At 40.7% G+C, this 26,279-nt stretch overlaps 1 protein-coding gene and 1 non-coding gene across 2 annotated transcripts in view; one reads left to right on the top strand and one right to left on the bottom strand.

Moving 5' to 3' along the window:
• ANKFN1 (ankyrin repeat and fibronectin type III domain containing 1) overlaps positions 1–26,279 on the bottom strand; it is a 178,912-nt gene that overhangs the window by 65,773 nt on the left and 86,860 nt on the right. The window contains exons 3-6 of the mRNA XM_050920155.1: positions 25,359–25,560; positions 15,959–16,169; positions 8,607–8,801; positions 6,738–6,851 (exon numbers count right to left, since the gene is read on the bottom strand). Of these exons, the coding sequence (XP_050776112.1) occupies positions 6,738–6,851; positions 8,607–8,801; positions 15,959–16,169; positions 25,359–25,544 (706 nt within the window). The 5' untranslated portion in view covers positions 25,545–25,560. The remainder of the gene's footprint in view (positions 1–6,737; positions 6,852–8,606; positions 8,802–15,958; positions 16,170–25,358; positions 25,561–26,279) is intronic.
• LOC127033445 (U2 spliceosomal RNA) lies at positions 23,312–23,497 on the top strand. The gene has a single exon (XR_007769125.1). It is a non-coding gene; the product is annotated as a U2 spliceosomal RNA (small nuclear RNA).

The following is a 26,279-nucleotide window of genomic DNA, read 5'->3' as shown; positions in this document are numbered from 1 at the left end:
TTTAACATGTACGCATTTCTGTACTTGCTGGGCATAAAAATAGAAATCAAGTTGCACAGTCTTGTTAGCTACCGAAATGTAATGTGCAAATAAAATGCCCATGAGACCTAATAAAATGCCATAAATGAACTACTGTAAAAATAAAATACCAGACCACACCTATTCTGCAGCATAAACTTGAATATGTTACAAAGAAATGTATTCTCTTTCATTTTTAATGCAGAAAAGAACTGATTTGGGGATAGAAGGAAAAAGAAAGCTTAAAAACATACAGAAATACTTTGAATGGTTGGTAAACATGGCATAAAGACCAATTTGGATATATGGTGCCATGAAGCTGTGGGTAGACTCAAGTTGGGATGGAGCATTCGCTGCAGCACTTTATAAAAGATTCATTAGAACGTAATGTTACAGCATCACAATTCTTGGTAAGGGCTCGATCCTATGGGCATGTCTACACTGCAGCTGGGAGCAAGTGCTCAACCTGGGAAGTTAGAGGTTTAGACTAGCACGCTAAAAATAGCAGCGTGGACATCGCAGCTTGGATGGGAGCTCAGTCTCTCAAGCCGTCCCAGTTCCCTGGGCCTGAGCTCGGGTGTCTAGCCCGAATCTCCACTAAAGGCGCAATGTCCACACTGCTATTTTTGGCATGGTAGCTTGAGCCCTGCTAGTGAGAGTCTGGTCCTGGGCTGGGAGGCTGGCTTCTAGCTGCAGTGTAAACATACCCTAGGAGTTTATGTCAGCATCCTCAGCTCCCACCCACTGAAGTCAAAAGGAGCTGAAGAATGTGTCTGACTGACTCCTGAGTGACAACGTTTAATGGGAATGGCTTCATTAGAGAGAGATGTGGAAAAAAGCTGTATGTGTCATATGTAAAAGAAAAAAAGAGCACACATGCAAATTCTACTGATAGACAAATTAAATACAGCTTTACAAAAATTGTTTGCATATGTGCGCTGGATTACCTGCACAGATATACCTACTTTATATTATATATATATATATATAAAAAGAGAAAGAACAAGAGGGAGGTTGTGTGTGTGTGTAGACCCAGAGAAGTCAATGAGAACATGGATTATTCACAGGAATAAAATATGATGGATCAGGAAAACTCCCTGTGTTCTTTTTACAATCTTAAACTGTGATTTTTCAAGTAAAGATTTTCAAGGGAAGACTCCTAGGCTAGGGTGTGTCTACACTGGACATTAAGCCCAGGCTCTGACTCAGTTTGAGCCCAAACCACGCTTCTGTCCACACACAAATCAATCTGATGGGGTTAGCAAGCACTCAGGACCCAGGTCCTAGGACCCTGCTTGGGGAATAGGTCAGAGGAAAGTCCCAGTGTGAGTCAGGTCAAACCCTGTCATTTTGCAGTGTGGATGGAGCCGAGTCCGAACGTCTATGTAGTGTATAAAATGCACAGGTGTGGGCTTGGTCCCACAGACCCAGATTTACAATGCAGTGTAGACATACCCCCAACTGACCTCAATGGGCTCTGGATCATTCCCTTAGTGCTTGTAAAGAGTAACTGATTGAGAGCCTGGGTCAATGAAGCTCTATTTATCTATACAACATGTACAATGCAAGCCAATCTGTGCAAGCTTCCCCATTCTGCCACGCTGGGGGTCCCAAACTCTGACTTTCAAAGGGTTTCTCCTCTAAGTATGAAATGGCTTTTTAGTCTTCAAGATCCATTCAGTTCTCTATGCTGAGACTTCCAACAATGGTGCCAAATTGCATCGATTGTGCTGGTAATAGCAACATCCGTTTCTCTGGGAGCAGAGCTGAGCCCAGTAAACTCACTTCACACAGGATACCAAGCCAGCCATTAGATGGTAACAAGTTTTGGCCACTTCACTTCTGACCTGGGCTGAACCAGTGACTTAGAGGTAATTAAAGAAAATTATACTAATGCAAAAAATGTTTGAGGTGAACCACAAATTGCCCTGGAGGAAAGGAGGTATGGAATAATTTTTTGGTCAAAAATTGAGCAAGCAATAGATGCTTTCTTCCTCCTCCACCTCGTCTTGATCTAACATGACTGCTTGACTTTTTCTTTAAGGCTACAAAATTGACATAAAAGAAAAACATACTTTCCAACCAGGCAGAAATCCTAGGAGGGAGTGGAGAAAGATTGACAAACAAAAATGTGTAAAATGATTAACCAAAAAATGAATAAAAAGAAAATAGTAACAGGAGATCAGGTGGCCTAAACAAATCATCATCCCCCCAACTCGATGTCAGCTACTTCAAAACCCACCAAGAGAACCTCGTAAGACCTTGTTAAAGGCAAATACTGCTACTGGAAAAACAGCTTGTGAAGCTTGTCATGTGGGCCTTGGGATCTACGTTCACGCAGATGGTAGAGCAGCTCAAATTGCTCAATTAAAGGGTGACTCAGAATCTCTTTCTGTTTCCTACTACAACTTCAGACTTGAATTTTTCAGGTCCGTTAGCTAAATAACTCAACTCAGAAACATAAGCTGCTTCACATTTTTCACCAAAATAAAATGTATTTGTCTAACATATGTTTGCTTAAAAATTAATAAGATATACGAAACTCAGAGGTATACACTGAGACTATATTTCATGGTAATTTTTCATTGGTGGTTCATTCAGTGGTTATCTTCTGATATTGTACATGCTCTTGTTTATCTTGATGCCTGGGGATTTTCAAGTACTTCTGACAGGAGATACGCATAAAGTAACACTGTGCAATAAGCGGAGATTATGTAGGCCCGAAATTACATCTATGTAGGGGGAAAACAACCACCACCACCACCACCACCAAAAAACAGGCTTAAAACAAAAATAAACGAACAAGGAGAAGTAGCATTTTTTCAAGACTGGCAATACTTTTCCTCCAGTGCAGTTTTTGAATTTCACATTAATCTTTACAATTACCTTTGGTTAAAGACGTTGAAAAGTGATTTTCATTGAACTAAATTGATGTGTGCGTGTGAGTGTGTGTAAGAGAGAGAGGTGACACCCATTAAAAGGATTACTTCTTGAAGACAACAGTTCTTGAATGTCCTACTTCCAGGCTCCAATGGGACAACAGTGAGGAATAAAGTCTTGTCTATGTTGGTGTTATGGTTTTGTGGGGTTTATTTTGCAACAGTATTGTTATGCCAATGTAGCCCTGCTGGTACAAACATGCAGTGTAGGCTGGAACTGGTCAGGAATTTTTCAGTCAAACCTTTTACTTATTGAAATATGCTGAATTGCTGAAGTGGAAACTTTTAAAGGGTCGGGTTCGATGAATTTTTTTACTCAAAGTATATTTTTGAAAAAAATGTTTTGACATTTTCTAAAATAAAAATTCCAGTTTTCTGGTTCAAAAAATGTTTGTTTCCAAATTTAAGGTAATTAGAATTAAAAAAATGAAATGACTGAGCAATGTAAATGAAACATTTCAATTGACCTGGAACAAGATTTTTTTTTTTCCCCCAGATTTTTTGTTGGTGAAAATTTTCAAGATTTTGACATTTTCATCCTGATTTGGAGTGGGAAAATATTTTTATATCTGGAAAATCTTTGTTGCATGGGAAAACTGTTTCCCATCCAGCTCCAGTGTAGACACATTGCCTCAGTGTCAAAATAACTGACCCGAACGTGAGTCACCCCAGTTTCAAGCTGGAAGAAGCTGTGCTGTTGCAATTCACTTTTTAACACCAGCTCAGCACATTTACATTAGGAGTTTTTACTGGTGCAAAGTGGTTTATACAGTGTAGGCAAGTCCAAATGTTTTCAGGTTCAGGTGCAAAGTTTGTCCTCAGGGCATGATTAGTCAATCCGAGATTTTTCCTGATGAGTTAATGTAATCCTTAATATCCTTTTGCTGGGGCGGGGTCTTTCTGGAACTGATACAAATATTTCTCTGTAGCTTGGAGATGATTATTACAATTATTATTATTATTATTGATTTATGTCATGCCTGTCTCAAGACTCAAAACACTTTATTGAATTACTACATACACAGGAATCATTTCACTTCAGACACTGACATAAGGCAGCCTTCTCTGAAGGGAAACTAAAGGAGCCATTAGGATGGTGGCAGTAACATTAAACGGCAGTCCAGGGTAGGAAGTAAAGAATACCTCAGCTCCTTATAGAAATGGCTTGGCAGAATGCAGTCACAGAACTGGAACCTAGCTGGCACCCCAAGCTTAACACCCAGCTATCTTGTGTGCTTAAATTAAATCTCTTAAAGGAAGTAAATTGGTTTTATGGATTAAAGAGACTACAAAACGTTATCGTCCTTTTATTATTTAGAAGTCATATAATTAACAAGGAAAACCCTGCACACAGGATTCAGATAATGTTCTGATACATGTGTCTGAATCACTTTGAACAAATAGGCACATGGGAAAAAATTATTCCACAATGCAGGTTCAAGCCACATATCAAACATTTAAACAGAAATGACATGAAAAGGGCATTGGCAGCTTGTCAAAATGCCAAGTACCTGAAGCAACTTTAATCTTGATACTTATCCAAAATAATCCATAGATCCATTGAAAAGATCATTATTAGAGTTTGGTAGTGAGGAGGAGAAAGACTACTCTCTCTCCTAACAGTAGTGTATTATTTATGGCCCTGAATCAGGAAAGCACTTAAGTATGTGCTTAGGTGGTTTGCTGAATTTGGGCTCATACTTTTGGCTAAAAGATCCTCAGTTAATATTATCAAACTATCTGTATGGGAACAGTAACTCTTACCTGGTTCTAATCACGAGTGCTCTTTTGAAAGGTTCATTTTAACACAAAGAATTTTGCTCTGCGGTGTAATAAACAATTCCATATATTGTGCTTAATTAATCCCCACAAGTCACCAATAGAAACCATTAATGCTCTTTCTTTTCATCTAACCTTAAATATGCAAGTTTCCTGGGATAAAGGGTTTAAAATGAACATCCTGGGAGAATTCATGGTCATTCTGACCAAGCGTAAAACAGGCAGCAGTATGGATTACTCAAAGCATGAAGGCACTAGGGTGTGAACTAGTCAGATTTAGGAAAGTTATGTCAAGTTGGGTAACATTTTTTCCTGTATTCATACCTGTCGAACACAGGATAGAGGTTATAAAACAAATTCAAACTAAACAACTAGGCATGGGGAAAATATCACACAACCTTTGGAAAGTAAGTATTTAAAAAAATAATCAATTGTACTTGGGAATTTTTGTTATTGTTAAGTTATGACTTGTACAAGATTCATTGGCCCCCTGCATGTTACATATATTTGAGTTTTGTCCTACTGAGTTACATTTTCAAACGCACCTAAGTGATTTAGGTTCCTGTCTCATTTTCAAGTGAATTAGGCACCTAGGTGCCTAGGAGACTAACTACCAGTGGAAGTCATTCAAAGGCTCCTAAGTCACTTTTGAAAAAGGGCTCTGGGCTCGTAAATCACTACATCGCATTTGCACAGTTAGCTAGCTGAAATATGGGTGATTTAACTCTCCTCTAATACCATCAGGTATAAGGCCACTTTGGGTGTCTGGACAGAATGCTGACAACGAATTTTGAAGTTGATGTGAGCCATGGTTACTTAGCGCCTTTGAAAACCAGGCTACTTATTTAGGTGTTAAATATGAATGTAGATACCTAACTTTAAGCACTCAAGTTTGAAAGCGTTGGTCTTAGCCTCTCTCCACTTCATTTTAACCAATTTCCAAACCATTATAAACCTGTCAGAAAGGTGAAGATTGTTGTGTTCAATGTATGATATGATAAGGACTTGGACAGGAGTTTTGGTAGAGTGGGCAGAGATAAATGACTGGATTTTGGAGATGTCATAAAGGAAGAAGCTGCAAGGCTGAACGTGTGGGCCAGGCTTAATTAATGGAGGCTTAATTGTTTACACATAGCTTTTAGATCCTCTAATGAAAAGTCCCATGGAATTGTAGAGTATTATCTCTACTAGTGTGATTAGTGTAAGTGTACAGGACTAATCTGGTTAGGAACAAGAATGGGCTTCACTTGAAATATTCCAGCGAAGGAAAAATGAGCCTTTTCCTTTCTAAAATTCCTCAGGATGAAGCTTAATACAGCCCACCTGAACACACCGATGGCTTTAAAAATAGATTAGCTTTGCTTAAAAAAAGAAGTCTTAAATACTTACCTCTACGCAACCCCGTGAACTGTATTTAATATTCATCACAACAATGCAGATGAGCTACATATGCTCGGAGTGTTTAGCAGGACTGTTCAGAGAAAGGTATTCGCTCTGCTCATTCCACTTTAAAGACTGTAACCGGTGCCACCCCTAATGTGATACTCTTCCAGGAATTATGTGGCGGCACTGGAACTGCTAATTAGCTGGGCTGTGTGAAGCCACACCCAGCATCTTCAGCTTCCAGAGGCATTCCTTTAAGGGATGGCAGTGTGGCTTTGGCACGGGCAAGGATACACAGGGTTGTTAAGAAGCCCACAGGCCCCATAGGCTAGCTGATGTTTTCAAGCTGGCTCATCCCATGTTCTAACCACAATGAGTCAAGCAAACTTCAAGGCACCATGGATAATGGTCTGGGTGAACTGTCTTTTTGTCTTACTGTCTCATTAGGGAATCCCATCCAAAACATTCTCATGTACACACAGATAACCAATGAAATATTTCTATCCAAATGAGGCTTTTAGAGAAAAATATTTTCTGCAAGTAAACAGCTCTTGATTGAGCCCTAACGTTTCTGTGCACTCTTAAGAAAGGTAAATGAAATATGTCCAAATCCAGTACCTTTATATTTGGTCACTACAGCCGAGTTGACGCTAAGAGGTTCTTGGAAGGTGACAGTGAGTGATGTGCTGCTTGTTACCATGAAACAGACATTGGTTGGCGCCTCAGGGGCTCCTGGGAGAGAAGAAAAAACATCAGGTCCATAGCACAACAAATCCTATTCAAACAACGTTTGTGTGTCTTCAAAGAACCAACTGAAAACCACCCGGCAATTGTGAGCTTTGGTTCGTAAGTGTTTGTGTTCCCTGCCTTTTGAACATTTTAATTAGTACCCCAACTAACAATATCCTGCAGACACCATTTGTTTCTATCGTGGTTTTCAGCTCCTTTGGGTTAGAAGTATCTTCCTGTACCCATGTAACCCAATAAAACAGGATAATATTAATTATATCAATGAAAAACCCCTGTAAATCTTTTGGGGTGGGTGGGAGGAAAGGAAGGGAACAAAAACTACCTTAAAGAGCTAATTAAATCATCAAGATTTCACTCACAGATTCAAATGTATCACAAGACACAAAAACATTTGTACATTATTCTGGTTTAGAAATCACCCAGGTTGTAACAGCTACTTTGTATATGTTTCACTATGGTCATTCTAAAACTTATTGTGGCATGAACTCTCTTTAAAGCATATAAATCAGTTCAAAGAGTAATTCAGTCCAGAAATCAAATTAATTATCTATTGTTTGTAAGAATAACTGGCAATCCCTTTGAACATGCAAATGATTCTGAGGTCATGCTGGGTGTGGATGAAGATCATATAGTCATGCAACTTTTTACATCTGATTTAGGATAAGGGCATTAAGCAAACTCTTGTCATATAACATAACATGCTGGCTGATGGGCCAGATCCTCAGCTGGTTACTGGTTATAGCAGTGTAACACCGCTGAATTAAATAAAGATACCCTGACTGACACCACTTATGGGTGTGGCCTAAATATTTACAATTTTGTCATTGCAAGTAATGAACATTACATTTGTAGTATTCCTCATATCCTAACTCAGAGAACACCATAAATACATTACAGGAGTATTCTTGGTGTGCAAAACCCTTTAGATAAAGTTAATTATTTGCAAACAGATTTTTGGAAAAGTGGTTCTAAAAATGTTAATGGTAATGATTGTTTGTCACTGAATGTATTACAGCCAAAAGATCTAAATGCTTATACAAACAGAAACTTCAATTTCTAGTCTACTCCTCTCTAAGGGCCACAGTATGCCTTTCTGCACAGAATCACATTTAGAGTGGCTTAAAAAGTTCCACATTTTTTAAATTGGCTCATTTTGTCGATGCCAACATGTAGGATTAACTTCTCACAATTTTCTGTGTGAAAACTTCATTCTAGGGTTTCACCACCCACAGAATTGTTCACATTTTTTTCTCAAATTATGATAGAAAGGTTGAATTTCCCCCCATTTTCCCTCAAATGTCCCTATTTTACAACTATCTTTAATCACATTAAATGAAACCTGGAAGGAAGGAAAATGTAAAGGGAAGGAGACAGGGGAAAGGGAAAAGGAGTGTGGCTTAATGATGCAAGAATTAGACATTGTACTAGGGATTTTTGGGTCTGATTATCTGAACAGTTTTGAGCATACAACTCCCATTCTGTAGAAGCTGCACTCATGCAATTGTCAGAATAACTGGGCCTCTCAAATTCTAACATCAACTCCCTTTCCACTTTTGGACAGGTCACTTACTTTCTGTGCCTCAGTTTCCCCACCTATAACCTTCATTGCTTCCCAGAAGCGTCAGGAGGACTGATTAGAGCATTTTTATAGAAAAAAAAATTGCTCTACAAATGCAAATTATTTTTATTTAAAGCATATTCCTTTTAGGTGTATAACCCCACCTTGGTACTACTTACTGGCATGCTCATAGCCTGCTTTCATGCGCTTGTATAGCCTGTATCTCCACTCCCACGCTTTTAGTTGCTTCTCTTTGTCTGTGTTGTCCATATTAAGACTTTCACTCATCACTTGTGCAGACAGCTCACTCACTCGCTGCTGGGCTTCCTGGACCAAGGTGCTCAGATGCATTGACCTGCTTTCCATATTAACAACTGCCAAGAAAAGGGCAATGCAAGTGACTGCTTGATGGAATGATAAAGTTCTGCCCTCACTTACACTAGCACAACCCATTTAAAGCCAAATCCTCTCCATCCTTCGAGTAGCCCTACTGAAATGAAATGATGCTCATCTGGTGTAAACTGGCATTGCTCCATTAAAGTCAATGGATCTATGTCAATTTCTACCAGCTGAGGATCTGTCCTGTTTAAATGAGACTAACCACATGAGTAAGATGAGGAAGTTTAAGCTCATGGTATTTATCATATGCTTGAAAGTGTTTTGAGCAAACCAAAATTACCCTATATCCTTTTCTTTTACGTTGACAGATTATTACAAAAGATTAATAGCCAAAATTAAAGCTTTTCAGTTTTCACCCGGTTTTCAGTTTTACTTGGTCATAAAAACTCATATGCTTCTAATGAACAAAAAGCTGTGGTCGACTATGGACAAAACATAAAATTCACAAATATCTACAGGTCAAAAGAAACAGCTGTTGGAAGCCCAGGAAGGATGGCTTTGTGGTTAAGGTACTGTTGTAAAACTCAGGAGATCGGTATTCAGTTCTATGCTCTGCTACAGACTTCAAGTATCACCTTTGGCAATTCACTTAGTCTCCCTATGTCTGAACTCCCCATTTGTAAAAGAAGGGTAATAATAATTCATTTGCATGCCTTGTCTTGTAAGCAAGGACTGTCTCTGAACGTGTGTGTGTGCAGTGTCTAGTACTATTATTATTTTACATTTATATAGCAGAAGTGCTGACAGCCCAACCAGGTCTGGGCCGCATAAGTGCTGTATAAACATACAGAAAATGACAGCTACAGAGGTTAAATCTAAAATGGGTCCTAACCTCAGTTGGGGTCTTGGAGCACTACTGTAATGCAAACTACCACCACGAGTGCCTAGTGAATTTGAGTGGAGCAAAGTGTTTTAGAATTGCTCTTGTTCTGAAAGATTTAGGGTAGTTTGATCAAATTATTTGCAATTTAGAAAATATTATTTGCAAAGCTGTTTAATTTAAACATGGGAGGAAAAGTGGCAAATCCAGGTGGTGATCAAAATTCAGCACATAGCCTAAAGGAGGACTCCTGAAATCACCAAAAATAGTCCTGCTGCGGTTTGCAGTAACTTTCCACAAGAGCTGTCTGATTTTAACATCAGAGCCTTAATTGCCTTGGACCAAAAAAAAGGGGCCCTATTCATCTGAAATAATTTACCACGACAAGCCACAGCTCTTAGTAATGCTGGGGCTGGGGAAGGTGAGGCTTAGGGGCATAGCCAGGCTACTGGCTCTTCTATGTCTTTTATGGGACCTGAACCAACCTTGCCAAAGAGCAAGTTGCAATGACCATTTAAAAAGGGACCAAGTCATCTCTGAGAACGCAAACTTATGTCATATGGGGACAGGACTCTAATCTGCTGTGACATTAAAAGCACCCACATAAGAGCAAAAGTGACCAGATCTGGGTTTTAAGTGATGCCTTCGATAGCTACTCCACTATATTAAAAAAACAGTCCAACAGCTCAGGATACTGCATCAGGAAAAAAGCAGAGTGACACTCTGATGTGTATACATAGATGTGTACATGTTTTCAATTCAGATCTTAGTATCATGACTGGAGCTTAGCCAGGAGTCCAAGGATAATCCCACTTACTAATGTGAAAAGTGCCATCAGGTATTTAACAACCACAAGGGGAAGAGTAAAGAATTACTCCACACCTCTGACATCCTAAAGGTTTTTGAAGAAATGTCATTTCTGGGGCTCTGCTTTCAGAAGCTGGCTTGCAGCCTCTCTCCTCCAATTATGATCATTCTTCATGTGGACATCTTGGGACACATAGCCATGCTTACCACAATCAGCTGACATCTTCAGAATTCACTACCTTCTGTGAAACCAGCAAAGGGTGACAGACCTTCCTGGATCCATGCAAATAGTAAGTGTTGCCATATCTGATAGCATACCAGGACTGAGAGGGAAGGTTCTATGGGTCAGGTTCTCAGCTGGTGTAAACTGGCATTGCTCCAAGGTCCAGAGGATGATCTGATCTTATCTCCCTCATCAAGATTCAACTCTACAGTTGTCAGGCCTTGGCAAGGTGTAGAATGTTTGCAGGCAACAACCACTGGGCATTTTAATTTTATTTCTACTTAGTTTTGCACAAATGTCAAATAAAATCAGTGTAGGAGAGAGAGATGGTTACACAGCACAAAGTGGACTCTGAGATCAGGGAAAGTAGAGCAACCTGCTTTACATTTTTAATGTAAATGTTCTAGGGGCTGCAATATATCCTTCTGCCTATTTGGTATTTAAGGGAAGAATGAGCTTGTGCTGGGGTTTCCATGGACTGGGCTCCATGTGGATCTGGTAGTGGGAGTTGTTGCTCTCTGTTTTGCTTTTGGATTTCCACACAGAAATCCAAGTAATGCAGCTGGGAGCTATGTCACCTGTGTCCTCTCTAAAGCTAGGGAAGTGTAGCTACAACAGGACCCAGCTAATGGTAGTGTGATTCCTGCTGGACCCCTGCTGCTAGTGTGGGGAGGGAGGAAGGGGACAGGAGGAGCAAGAGCTATTCTTGGAGCAGGGCTGCTGTCTTCCCTTGGAATTGGGGGTCGAGGCTCCTTTCACTCTGAATCACAGAGGTCTGTGAGGGTTGGTAGGCGGCGTGCTCTCCGCAATCCAGAGCTCCCGGACTCCTTCCGCTAGAGGGGTGGTGCAAGGAAAGCTCTGCAAGAGGGACCTCAGGGAGATTTCCACACCAGGACCCACTCCTGTGTGTTTTGCTGGGGCGGGCGAGGAAGAAAGAGATTTCCCTTGTTCCATACTCAGGGAATGCTCCCACTGATGAAACTGAGGGAGGGTGTGGCCCAGTGTGAAGGCCAGTGGAAGGCCACATTACCCCGGAGAGGAAACAAAGGATTCTGAGCCTCACATGTAACAGTCATATGACAGGAATGGGCGATGGCATGACGGCCAGGGGCTGTGCTGGGTGGAGATACTGGGGAGAGTTGCCAGGCACAGGTACCTCGAACCACAGAAAGGCTCTGAAATGAGGCAGCCAGCGAGAGGTCAAGTTTATACACGTTTAGCTGCCCAAGGGGCAGGTGGGAGTTCTACCTCTAGATCCCTCTGCCCATTGAAGTCAATGGGAGTCTTTCCATTGGGTGTTGGGTCAGGCCTCCAGAGCATAAATGCCATGCAGGTGGAGGGGATTTCACTCTAACAGGGAAGGCTAAATATAGGAAGGAATGTGGAGGGGCTGTGAAGTGTGGCAAGGGTGCAGAATTGGGTAAAAGCGATTACTGTCAGCTTCCAACAATGGAGACAAATACAGAGGCGCTGAAAGCCTTTCCATGGGACCTTGAATGCAACACTTTGTTTTCACTTTCAAGCAGTGACTGTAGATCCTCGGGGACAAAAACTCAATGATTTGGTTTTTTTTTAATCAAGAAAGCCTTCACCATTACTTCAATCAGAAAAACTGAAAATCAAGATAAGTGAAGTGGAAATTTGGTGGGCATATTTTGAAATGGAAATGAGGTGGTTATATATTCATATTCTCTGTGTTCATAGGCATGTTTGCATTAATTACAGGAAATGAATACTAATTTATGATTGCCCCTGCTTGCCATCAGACTGCATTTATTTACAGATGAGGTCAATGAAAAATTAGTTTAGTCTTTTTTTTTTTTTTTTAACTGCTGTTTAGAACACTCAAGACTGTGTTTTCCTCTAGATTTGTCATGGTTAATGAATGTTGCTTCAGCAGTCAATCATGCACTCTAAATGCTGTCACACTTTTTTTTAAAGCCTCAGTCATGAACCATGACAGAAAAATAAACAAATAAATATAAAGCAAAAAAAAAAAAAAAAAAATCCAAACTCTCTCTTTTCACTGAGCAGCTACACTATGCAAAAATCTCATGGGAAGGCTAAAGGAGGCCAGAATAAATGATAATATAAGTGCTGTGGACATAGAAAAGCAATAAAGGTGTACCAACACTGAGGGTCTGGCAAAAAATCCCAACACACACACCCCCATACACACGCACACACATACACTCTCCAGTGAAAAAAAATTGGCAATGTGAGTAGCCTCAAGGTGCAATTTCCTGGAGCACTGAGATTGACATGCCAGTCCTAAATGTTGTTAATTTAACTAACTTCAAATTAATGACACAGTCTGCAGTGGCTGAACCCTTCAAACACAGTCTCATTATAGCCTTGCTGGGAATGTCCTAAATATAGGCATTGACACTTAAAAACCAATTCGTATATATTTGTGTATTTTCAGCCAAAAGTAAGGCGTCAAGAGTTTGTGTCATGGTTTAAGGTTGATTAATTGACTTGGTAAGTTCCTTCCCCCCGCACTCCTCAAACTATGCAGAAAAAGTCCCATGAAGGAAGACAAAGGATAGTTTTATAACCACAATAAGTGCTATTTGTGTTCCCATGCAGTGAGGAGGTATAATCTGAGCTGAGTTTTCATTGGTACAGTTGCCATATATTTACTGATGCCATCCTGCCAGTTCATTGCTGCTGTCATTCTCTCATTGATCCAAAGCCCATCAAAGTGAATAGAAAGACTCCCATTGACTCCACTGCACCTTTAGGCCCTAAAATTGCGGTAATCTGATTTTAATGGGACTGTTAGCTCAACAGAAGAGTGGGAATTAATGTCTGAAGTATTGGAAGTGGCTCGACTATCCATTCAGTGATATACCTCTATACTCCTTGCTACCTCGTTGGGACACCATGGCATGGACTAGAATAATCATCCCATTACTCCATAGACATAAGAGTCTATTATCCTGTTTCATATACTCAATGCCATTAGGGACCTGTGATCTCTGTATTACTGACTCAGTCCCTATCTACTTATTTTCTAAAGATTTTCCACTATTGCTAACATCAGTTCAGCTCCACCAGTCTTAATTATGTTAAACAGCCCTAGCTTGGGTGGGGTGCTGGCAGAGGCAATCATTTTTAACATTGTTATTTAGCTTTGGTAACCCTGCCAGTAGCTGGTAGCCCATCTTACACATTCATAAGGCTGGGTTAACACTGAGGCCCTTTTATACTGGCTGAATGGCATAAATAGGCCATGCTCTAAATAGGAATTAGGAACCAAATTTTTAAAGGTATTTAAAGGTAGGTGCCCAGTGGAATCACTAAGCTCTTTTGAAAATCCCACTGGCAACTATCTACATCAGTAGGTTCCTAAATAGCTATAAAAATCTGGCCCTAAATCTATAGATTTTAAGGCCAGACCCACTGATCTAGTCTGACCTCCTGCATAACCCTGACCCAGGAAACTGAACATGAGTCCAGTAATTTATAGTTATGGCTTCTGTTTCTCAGGGTGTATCAGTTTCATTGTTTGCAGTTCATTGTTTAGCAATTTGCTTTCTGTGATGATATGCAAAAATCAGAGGTTTTCTCTTTTTATATACTATAATGAGAAGATTTGGGGGGGAGTACATTCCAAAATTCTTGTTTAAATAGGATCAACTTTAATTTTTATTATATGTATAAAACTGACTTACATGTTAGTTTCAGCTTTGTATATTTGTTACGGATCCCTGGCTTAGCATGTAGTGCATTTCATATACCTCTCCTAGGTACTAGGCTGACATTTTTTATAACGCATATTTACCATCAAAAGAAGCTGATATTTAATAAAAAAATAAAATACAAATACGCTTACCATTATCTAGAGAGATTGTGTCCTTTCCCATCACATTAATATCCCAATGTAGTCAAAAAGTACAATGTTTATGATGTCAAGAATAGTAATTTCCATCTTCAAGCAAAATGGATTTTTAAAATTGTTAGTAATTTTTTAAATTGCATCCACAATTTGTAATACAGAAGTGTAAATTCTGTGTGCGTGTACAGTCCTCCTTTCTATGGAGTGTCCATTGGAATGTAGGATTGGCTGCACTCAGTAGCTGAAGCAGATTTAAAGTACTTAGCATGAATTAATGTTAGATATAAGCCAGGGAGCAGGGACACTGACTACAGGGAAAGCAGGGTAGTCAACCTGAATTGAATAACCATTTCTAGGGGTTTTTTTTGTCTCTTCATAGGATAAACACTATTTTTTTTTGTATTTGGGGTGTTTTATAGGTGTTTTTTACTTAAAACCTAAAATCAGAAGCCCTACCTATAGTTGAAGTACAGCATATGCTTTAGAAAAACATCTTGTCTCTACTGAGAGACAGTAAATGGCTAATTTTCCACTTGTCTTGGTACATTTATGCTAGGGCTCGCAATGTTGCTAACACTAGTGGATGTGAACCAGTTTTAGCAGCAATGGGACCTTTGTAGACAATGTACCTACAGCAGACAGTCCATAGAGCTGTTTGACTCAGAGAGGGGATGCAGTCAATTAATAGATTTTGCTTTCTGCTATGCACCTTTCATCCCAAAGAACTTTAAAATGAAGGGTTAAACAAGCCTCAAAACATAAAACTAATAATTAGAATGGAGATTACTGCAAATACCATGGTAACTTCAGCTGCTATAATTGGTAATTGTCAAGTATTTAATGATGTCTAATCGTATAGCATCATATAACCTACCACCATCTACGCTATCTGCACTGGAGGGGTGTAAATTCTAGTGTGCAGTAGGGTGTCTCACACTAACTACTATCATAACAATAACTTTGATAAATATGGATCCTGTGCCTACATGGAAAACATATGTCTTCATGTGCCTACATAGCTATACCTATACAGACTCGTGTGACACACTGAACCAGCGAAAGTGAGCAGCTATGTCTGGACATTATTGAAGCCATTCCCATGTGACTTTGGTGTGTTCTCTCTTGACGGGACAAGGCAAACAGCTAACTTTATCCCCAGAGCCACTTATGGCAAGTCTTCAGGTTGGGATTTGCTGGGTTGGTAGGTTGCAAGCAGTTGCTGACACGAGACAGGAACGACCTGCTGAGCTTGTGCTCAGGAAGCAAATACTACTGCAACTATCTCCAGTTGTCCTGATGCCATTGCTGCTTGCATTCCTCTTACAAACAAAAGCAGACAGATTTTTCTCTTTTATGTAATTTAATTAAGCCTCCGAGAGCAAGAGGAAGCCCTTAGTATGGATTATTTGGAGCAACACAATTTGTGTTCTGCTATACTTACAGTGTGGGCTTTCTTTTGCGCCAATCCTCAGAAGGATCCTAGCGATAGGCACGTTGTTTGTCAGGATGGCAATATCCAAGGGAGTTAATCCCTCACTGTTCGGCGTGTTTAGATCCAGCTCCTCTGGTGTATATTGATAGAGGAGAATCTGAACAGCGTCCAAATCCTGCTGTTCCACCGCCTCAAACATAGCTTCGTTGCATTGGAAATTCTGTACATCAGCAACAGCAGAAATTAGTTACAATTCTTCCTATGGCAGCCACAAGTTTTACTTTGTATCCTATTCGAGGGACCACTGGCCCAATCCTATAGCCCAAGCGTAAAGACTAAAGGAAGGGCCCTACCAGTACGTTAGCTTCCCCTGGAGATGTGCAAATTGTTTTCAACAAAGCCCATCTCCCCTTGCTTCAGGTTTCATTATACCCTTGAACTCAGTTCAGGTTTGTTGGAAGGTTCAATGAGGTTCACAACCCTCCCAAAGCAAATCTGAACCGATTTACAGGTTTGTCCTGAAACCAAGCCACAGAAGTGATCTTTTAAGATTTACATGTGAAACTGGGTGAAAGTTTGTGGATTTGACAGAGGTCTTGACTCTGAGGTTGTTCAACCCCCAAAACTCAAAGCAAAAACCTGGGGGATGTAACCCAAGGTAATCAACATCCAACTAAAACAAAGCCAGACTCAGAAATTGTCTTGCAGCTTTATCATGAGCTGGTACCAGGCACTGGCTCTGAAATTGCTCATAAATTCTGAACTCTTCAGGGCTTATTATTATTATGATATTTTTCCATAGCACCAAGAATTCCTAGTCGAGAAGCGGGACACCTCTGAGCTAGGTTCTGTACAAAAACAGAACAAAAAGATTGTCCCTGACCTAAGGGGCTTCCAATCTAATTATAAGACAAGAGACAACAGATGGATATAGATCGACGGGGGAGTAGCAGTAAAAATAAATAAATAAATAAATAAATAAATAAATAATATTTGTCAGCATGATAGGCAGTGTGGTCTCTGCATGCTAGCAGCATATCTGGCTTCTCTTCACTGCTGTAACAGTTTGGAGTTATAACTCGAGTTTTGCTCATAACCTGACTCCCGTTCCCACAAAAAAACCTCTAGCTCAAGTTAAATGGTCTGTCTGTGCTGTAATACTAGCGCGTGCATGCATTGTTGCCCACATCCCTCTACCATAAAACCCTCAAGCATGTGCTTATTTGTGCTTTGAACCTGTGCTTGCTTCAACAGCTGGGGGTATGGGTGAAAGCTCAGGCTGGAATCCCCCCACTCTGCAATGAGGACTCAAGCAAGATCACATAAGTCCTGATGGTCCTCCAACACCCTTCCCACAATTCCCCCCCAAGGGACAGACAAGTTCTCCCACAACTGACAGAATTGACTGCGAAAAAATCCTAGTCTGTCTCAGCACAAAGAACCCTGGGATATACCCCCAGAGACACACGAGTGACAGCAGAAGCAGGGAGGATATAGTAATGCAGGTAAGGCTTTGAAGGGGGAAATGCTCACATACTGGCCAGGCTAACCCACATGCCGATCACCTGGAATAACTTTGCAGTATAGACAATACCCACAACTACTGCTCATCCAGTCACTCTGTGCAACTTGACTATTGCTGTGCCACGTAGTCAATCTCACTCAAGCTAGGGTAGGTTAGCTCGACTGCAATAACTTGAGTGTACCGCTTCAAGGTAACTGTTGCAGTGAAGACAAGCTCTCGGCCATTTTTAAGTACCCTAATAATTTCACATCCAGCTTCCAGAGAAAAACGCTGACTAGGAGAGGCCTTGAAACTCAGTTGGAGCTTGTCATCATTACGTAAGAATAGGGGATGGGACTGAAGTAGATTAACTGTCTGGGTACCTCCAAAATATTGGCAAGTAACCAAATATGTGTATCTGTGTGGTACTCGGAAAAATGTAGATTGAGTGGGTGAGCACCTGAAAAATAGGACCCAAGGATATACCATGTATTAGCATCTTCTCTGATATTCTAGGCTAGAAAAGAACAGTGAGGCCCCTTTACCCTCAACAAAGATATAAGAACTAAGAGAAATGATAAAGGAAAAGTGGTAGAATGCAAAGAAACATATCATTCCTTAATTGAGCTGGAAAGAAGCAGGTGCACGAAGCTAACATGGCCTGCAGGGTTTTTGTTTATGAAAACATCCTTCTAGTGCTCTACAGTGGTGACGTGTTATTTGCCAAGTTACTTTAAACTCCCTTTCAATGTCCCTTTGTGATAATTACCCAACAGCTTTCTTCTTTTAAAAGTGAATTATTAGAAGCAACTGGCCCAGCTGTGCAAAGAGAGCTCAGCATGATGCCATGCAAGGGAGCTACGGTTTGGGTGGATGTACTGTGTTGAGGGGAGCATTAAAGAAATACTTGGATATGAGCGAGAGAGAGATTCAGGACTGAAGCTTGGCTCTCTCTCACTGCTGGAAGCGGAAATGTTACAGCGGCAGCCTGCTCAGCACACTCACTAGCACTCCCATTTGGTCTGTTGAAGGATAAGCATTGCTGAACTCTGTGTCCAGGCCCTCATTGCTGCAGGAAGAGGCCTGGTAGAGCGTGGGAGAGTAAAAAGGGGATAAATGAAGGGATTATGGAAACTCCAAGAAGGCATCTGTGGACCTCTAGAAGAAAATAATCATTGCCTGTGAAAGGGAAGCTCTGATAACATGGAACTCAGCTGGAGCTGTGGGTGATTTGCACCTCTGAAAATCAGGCTCAAGATGTCTCGAGTTGGGCACCCAAAAATTAATGGATACTTTGGTGGATATAGGCCTATACTAGCTTTTCAAGACAGTTCTGCTAGTATATCTTTAATACCTGTCAAGGGAATTGTTGTATTAATACTCTGCTAGTTGTTCCACATTGTGTGGTGGGCTCTGTGATGTACGCTATGTACCAGGATGAGATCCCCAACCTCAGTGCAATAGATATGAGCTCTGAAGCAGATCAAAGACCAAAAAACCCCCAACCAACCAAAAAAAAAAAACCAACAAAATTTTCAAAATTTGTTTGTCTTGGGTCAATTGAAATGTTTCGTTCCCATTTCAACTTTAAAAAAATATTATAATTTATAATATACATTTTGAAATGAAAAATCAAAATGTTCCTAATGTTTTGACCTTATCGAAAAACACTTTGTTTCAAAGTTTTGTCTTTTTTAAAAACAAACCTTTGTTGAAACCTTCTCTTTCCAGCACAAAGTTTAGTTTTCAACAAAATGGCATTTTCTGATGGAAGAACTTCATTAGAAATGTTTGACCTGCTCTAGCTATAATGTTCTAAACAAGCAAACCACTACCTCAATCCATATACAATAACTTTATTAAAAAGAATGTAACAGTACAGCGCTCCTTCTGGTTAGAGAAAACATGGACATTGCTCAACATGGGAAACACAAGAAATATTGCAACTACTGAGATAATGTTATCTAAAAGTTTAAAAGGACAGCTACTGTAAGTGGTACTACTGTGATACAGTAGATATGGTGGCCAACCATAATAGAGATTAGCAGTATTTAAAACTGTCTGCACTCAAACTTTTCACCTGTTTCATTTCACCTCAGCTACCACAAATAAAACACATTTGTTTTAAGCTTTTCAATCCTTTCTAAGGAGGTTGTATAATAGATCACACTTGTTGCTTTCAAAATAGGTCTTTTTGTATGTTTTATCTTGAGAGCCCAAGATACAAAACTGAGATGTAAACATTTTTCTCTGACAATTTCCAAGCAACTCCATTTCATAAATATTACTCAGGAAAGACACTCAAGGTAACTAATTAATTCTCCTTGTATTTAATATGAGGAATTCTATTAGCCAGATTTCATATACCCACTCAGTGCTTTGATGTTAGTGGGAGGGGTGCAAGAGAAAAATCCTCAAATGATAGATGAATGAATGGCAGATGGATAGAGATTATCCTCTAGTTATCTAAATCATAATTAGAACAGTTTTAAAGGCAAACTTTCACTGGTGAGGGTAGGTCTAAAATAAATGTAAGAAAAGATCCTGTCATGTATTTCTCAATTGTAAGGCAAAGCCTAAAAGGAGAGGAATTTTTACTGCAATGCAGCAGTTGCCTTGCACTACACAGCAGCTCCACACATCTGTTCCCTGCTTTTCTAATGCTTGATTTGGATCATTCTGAAATGAGAACTCAGCACTTTCTTCATGTGTTTGTGAGGTTCCCCTCCCATCTGAGATGATGAAACTCTTTGCTCAGACAAGACAAAACCTATTCATTAGTGGCATGGATCCTGAAACACATGGAGCGTCTTCAACTCTAATTGGAGTCAATGGGAATTAGATATTATTACATGTATTTAATAGCTGGCCATCACTCTGCTGTCTAGGCACATTTAACATGTTTTAAATTGGGTCATTAACATTTCAGATAAGAAGAACAAAAGGGTTACACTCCTTTTCTCCCTGCAGCTTTAAGGCCAAGGATTGTGAACAATGAACTATAACCTACCAAAACCACCTTTATATTAAAAATTAGGGTTGGCAAATAATGTCACTTTTTGTTTCTCCAGGCATATTTGTTTGGACTTTACAATAAATTCATTTCAGTCAAGTAGGTATCCCTTTCAAGTTAATTTCCTGTGAATATTTGAGTTGTCTATTTTACTGTCACATACATTAAGAGAAAGAAAAATTCAAAATGAATTTTGGAATATACGTCAGAAGCACCTGCGTGTTCATCCAATTTGAAAAGAGAAACAATACCAGTGCAATGAAGATTATCTGACTAGTGTTTATGGAGCACTATTTAAGGACCAAATATTATCAACTTACTTTGTCTTCATATTACATTCAAAGCTCAAAATCAGTCTTACAGACATTACATCATATAGGGGCAATCCTTGCATTAGGAATAAGCAGAAAAAATAATAGAGCTTTATAATTTGGAGCCAAATTGTGCAGTGTGAGTTGTGTAGCTGAACTGAAGTCAGGGGTGTGACTCTGGATTTCTAGCCTATAACTGGGAGCAGAATTTGGCCCTTTCTTATTCAAACATGTAATCTTTTTATATGTACGATACCAGACAGCAGGCTTGGTGCTATACAGCTGCTGTACCTAAAACAAGTTCTGGGTGAATACTGCAAATATTATTGGGGAACTTTGATTTTTTTTTTAAATTCAGCCTCAATAAACCCTTAATTCAGCAAACCATCCCTATTCCTCCATGCATTTAAGCATGTGCTTAAATCTAAGTGAATGTCTAAGTCCTGTTGATGTTCATGGGACTTAAATAAATGCATAAAATTAAGCAAAGGCTAACAGGTCAGATTTTCAAAGATATTTAGGTACCTAAAGATGCCAATAAATGCCCAGTGAGATTTATATAGACATTGCTCAAAAAATCATATCAGGCTCCTATCTATATCTTTAGTTGCCTAAATACCTTTGAAAATGTGGCCCTAAATGCTTTACTGAACAGGGATGCACCTAAACACATGCTTAAGTGCTTTGCTGAATTGGGGCCTAAATTAGTTCAACCCAAAATGCAAATACGAAAGTTCATAGTCACACTGAAAATCTGATGCAGAGTTGCTTTCATCTAGACAAAGAAAAGAGCATGCATTGGAACCTACTCGCTGCATCCAATCAAAACAGCAAAGGCCAAATTGCAAATATCCTGAATGAACAAGTCAGAAGCAACCAATAGGCCGAAAAGTATTTGCATGAAATAATTGTCCAGTAGTTTTGAACACTGAGAAAAATAGTAATGGAAATTGTGATCTATTCTATCTACCTAGGTACTTATATGGCCCTCATCATCATATCTGAGCATCTTACAATGATTAATGGGTTTTATTCTCATAGTACAATTGTGTGAGAGCAAAATATCGCCTCTTATTTTAGAAAGTGGAAAGGATAGATTAAGTAACTTGCCCCAGGTTGCACTTGATGTCTGCAGCTGAGGTCGGACTCAAACCCAAGCCCCAGTCAAGTGCTGTAGCCACTAGACCATCCTTCCTGTGAGTTTTGCAATTTGCAAACAAGAAATATCTTTACCTTCTATATCAGTTAATGCAAATACTGCACCAAACTCTTATTTAAAACATCCCTTAGTCTTTGCTATACCATTCAGTCACCTGCAGCTCCCGGGGATGGAATTCAAATGGGGGAAAGGAGCACTGTGATCTCATCAGACCGACATGTTCAGCTTCAGACCAGCTGGTACCATCAAAATGATTCAAAAGCGCCTTCTGACTTCATCTGCACCCACTAGAGCACAGGATATTTCTCCACTGTGAAAACATGACTGGGAGCAAACAGTATCTGATGACCCAGCTACAAACAATCAAATGCAGTTTAGGGACAATTCTCAAGTTTTTCCTCCCTTAACAGTTGCACGACAAGATTAATTTATGGAGGGTGTTACACAGATGCAAAAATGTACACACTGAAAAGAACCACCGTGCTGCTTTGCGGTAAGCAGGAGCTATGTTCCAGTGAAGTGATTTAGTGCTGAGTGTTTAAAAATGCAGTCGTGTGTAGCTATTTGCTTTGGGTTAGCTAGGAAAGTCCATGTCTGGTCCTAGAGTTGGAAACAAAATATTGGACTAGTTCCAGCAAGGAAGTGCTTTGACAAACATGAGAGTGAGAATAAAGCAGTTCTGGGAGGTGGCTATGTCTCTGGCAGGACAATAAATGTTTTGAATGGAAAGTGTTGCATAGAAAAAACGAAGAGAAAACTGTTCATTAGTGGAAGGTGAGGGAAGAGTCTAAAAATCCTGTTCTCTCATCTGGAAAATTGATTTTAATTAATGTTCTTTCAATTGAGGTTTAGAATTAAAAAAACATATCAGCTAACGCCTTGATCCCTGATATTTTTACGCCTTACTTGTGGTTTCCTGATTATTTTCCACAGTGAACACTGAAAAGAATAGATAGTTGGTTGATTGGCTTGCTCAGCAGGGACCTGATCCAAAGCCCACAGAGGTCAGTGGGAATCTTGTCACTGACTTTTATAGGTGTTGGCTCAGGCTCTGAATTACTGATGGGATATAGAAATGTTCACCTCTAGCGTTTGGCCTACGGCAGGGCAGTCGTGACAAAAAGCCATTACACTTTTATGGTTGCATAATGGATTGGAGGACATAAAAGTAGTGAGTCTCGATCTATTTCCCATTATACAACTGTCCACATCATACCTGGCCATAGAGTTTTGTCAGTAAGGCCAAGAACTGAAACAAATACTTCCATGCCTAGAGAGGGTCCTGATAGGTCAGATCTGAGAAGGATGGTGGGCAGTAAGTGAGCAAGCCAGCAGCTCACTAGGTGACACAGGAGCCCAGTCTCCACAGCTGTCATGTGCTCCTCAGCCTTTTGGCTAAGAACAGATTTACCCATGTGATCTTACCAGTTTAAGATCTGACGTGTTCCCTGTCTGGGACTGCATAATAAGTGGATTTTTGGAACAGGGAGTTGGGCTAGGACCTTGTTCCATCCACTCCATGCCTCAGCCTGGTATTGCAGTGCCTTTGCAAGCACAATAATCATACAAAAGATAGGATTAAAAAAACTTGGTAAGAAAAAAAAGGTGGGGGCAGGGGATGGGGTGGAAATCATGACACAGTAGGCTTTTCCCACAGCTAACTCCTATACCTTGGCCTGTAGCAAACCCTCCTAAATTCAAATGTGCCCCAAAGTGGATCCAGATGCAAATCCAAACTTCATTGTACATTATACCCCTCTCCATGGACTAGATAGTGCCATTTACGTGCAGCTCCTGTTAAGGGGAGGGGTGCAGCTGCTCTGACCCAATGGCAGCCTCAGGTGGTGCTGTGCCTCAAAGAAGAAATTCCTGAAGCATACAGGCTGTGTTCCCATTACCAAGCCCATGCACAGCTGCTTACCTCTCCCACAGCCAGGCAGCTCCTCATGCCAGTGCATGGAAGACAGGAGGGGTTGTGGAGACAGCCAGTGCCCTGTACCCACCACAGGAACAGGGACAGAGCCTTCCTGTCATGTCCAGCGCACAGGGGCTGCAGTTCTGTCTAGCTCTTCTGCAGACCATGTAAGAGAACAGCAGTCTGCTAATGCCCTCTCTACTGCCATGCCCTGCTAACAGGGCCAGGCTGAATCTAGCCCTGTAACTTCCTGAAAGAAACATCTAGCCTGATCTACAGGCTGTGATTGTTTTGAATTAACTCTCCTAGGGCTTCAGCACTTGTATTGCTGCATGCAATTTTTCTTACCTATAAGGCAGATTTGCACGTGTTAAGGAAATCTAAGCCATACATCTTTTTCCGGCCAGTCATACGGTTCCCATTAGCAATATGGGCCTTAGGTAGTGCGGTCCTGCAAGGTGCTGAGCACGCTAGCCCTGATCCAGCACAGCACCTAACTTTAAGCCTAGGCGTCGTTACCGTGCCGGCTGGGTGAGCGGGTGTTTCCTGGCACATCCACAGGCATCCCCTCAAGGTTGCTGCTCCTCCTTCCCTCAGGAAGCAATTCAGAGTAGAAATCCAAGGACGTGTCCTTCCTGCCTCCAGAGGGGAGGAAACCTGTTTTGTTTCAGCAACACCAGCAGCAGGAGGGCAGCTGCCTCGGCACCTCCCTCCAGTAATAAATAGATGAGGTTGTGTTGCTTACTGAGCCTATGCCTGTGTCGTTCTACGGAGGTCTCTGCCTGTTTGTCCAAGCCTGCCAGAACGCAGTGCATGAGGCTGTGTCACGGTAGTCCCATTGAAGTCAATGGGAGTAGTCATGGGCTTGGTTAAGCAAGTGCCTATGTGCTGGGCTCAGTATCTTGTACAATCAAGGCCATAGACGGGCTTTGCGACCACAGGAGAGTGCCAAAAGCTTTGACACATGGGGGTCCTTGGCTCTCTGTCTAGGTTCTGATCTGGTGCTCACCATCCTAGCCTGTGACCCTGGCACTTAATAGTTACTTATTCGACTGTTACTTCCTTGGCTGTTGAGAGACATTGGTGCATACGTCAAACTTCTAGAGAAAATGATCGTTTCTTATATTTCCAAGGCGGGCTAGACATTTTTCTTATCTATAGGGCCAGATTCTGCCACATTTACTCATGCTGTGTAGAACCTTACTCCTTAAAAGTGGACTTCTCATGGAATAAAGAACTGATACTGTAAGGGTGCCCCAGAATCTGGCCCACAAGAAAAAAAATCAATATCTGCTCTGCAGAGCAAACGTTGTCAAGCATAGTGCTTATTAGCACATGCTTCACATCAGTGGGATTCCTCTGACATAAGCTCAGGAATAGGTGTGTAGAGCAGGCCCATGAACAGACAAAATGCAGATGAAGAAGGATGAAGAAAGGTATACAACAGAGAAGCAAGGTCAAGGTGAAATTAGCTAACATGACAGTTGATTAAAAATGAAGTAATTACCACAGAAGTCTTTCGGAGACTGAGTCGATCTGATCTGGCCCTGAAATACGCCTCATCAAAAGATGCGTGACTCCCCTTCAGCTTCTCGGAGAGGTTGCGATACAGTCGTTTAGCAGCATTCGGAGAAGACGGCCCACTGTTCTTTTTTGGCTGCGAAAGGTGCAAGTTCTGCATTTGCTGTGTCATTTTCACGTGGCGGTTCCTAGAGAGAAGGCAATGCAGCCGTTGGATACGGGTTTGCTACACGAACTTCATCCGGTCAAAACGCATCCTTGTAACATACACAGCAAGACTTGTGCAGCAACAGACTTTCATTAAGGTAGGCCAGCCCCACACCAAGAACAGGAAGGGCCATATTTTAGAGCCTTTCCATTGGCGAGTTGTTGCTCACAGAGATAGTCCCATTGACATCAATGGGCGGGAGGGGGTATGATGTGGACACCGATGGTACTACCTCTATGAGTGCCAGCCAATGGGAGGAATAAGAGCTCCAAAATGTGGGATTTTAATACCCAGGGAACATTGTGGGAAAAACAACAATTCTGGTAAAAAAATTCTGGTAAAAAAAAAATTTAAGGGGAGGGGGAGAGTTTGGATTAAAAGAGAATTGGGAAGAGGGATGTGTATGTAAAGTGATGCTGATATTCCCTAAATTCGACCAGAACAAGCAGGATTGCAGAATCAGGACCTAACAATTTGGCCCTACCATTTATTGTCATAAAAGCTTTTCTGCTAAACACTTTCTTGTCCTGTAATTGCTGCTCTTTGGCTTTAATTTGCTTCTAAGATTTAAAGCTCAACGCCAACTTTCCAAGGCCTTTAAGTCTTCCATTCCCGTTGGTGAATGGTGGCAAAGCAGACATTCTGAACACAAAAGTGTCCATTTACAAATAATCTCACACATTTCCCAGGCTAACGAGG

The sequence above is a fragment of the Gopherus flavomarginatus genome, chromosome 12 (assembly GCF_025201925.1).
Source record: "Gopherus flavomarginatus isolate rGopFla2 chromosome 12, rGopFla2.mat.asm, whole genome shotgun sequence".
NCBI classification, from domain to species: domain Eukaryota; kingdom Metazoa; phylum Chordata; order Testudines; family Testudinidae; genus Gopherus; species Gopherus flavomarginatus.
The sequence above is the reverse complement of the archived record's forward strand: the minus strand, read 5'-3'. Positions and strand labels throughout refer to the sequence as shown.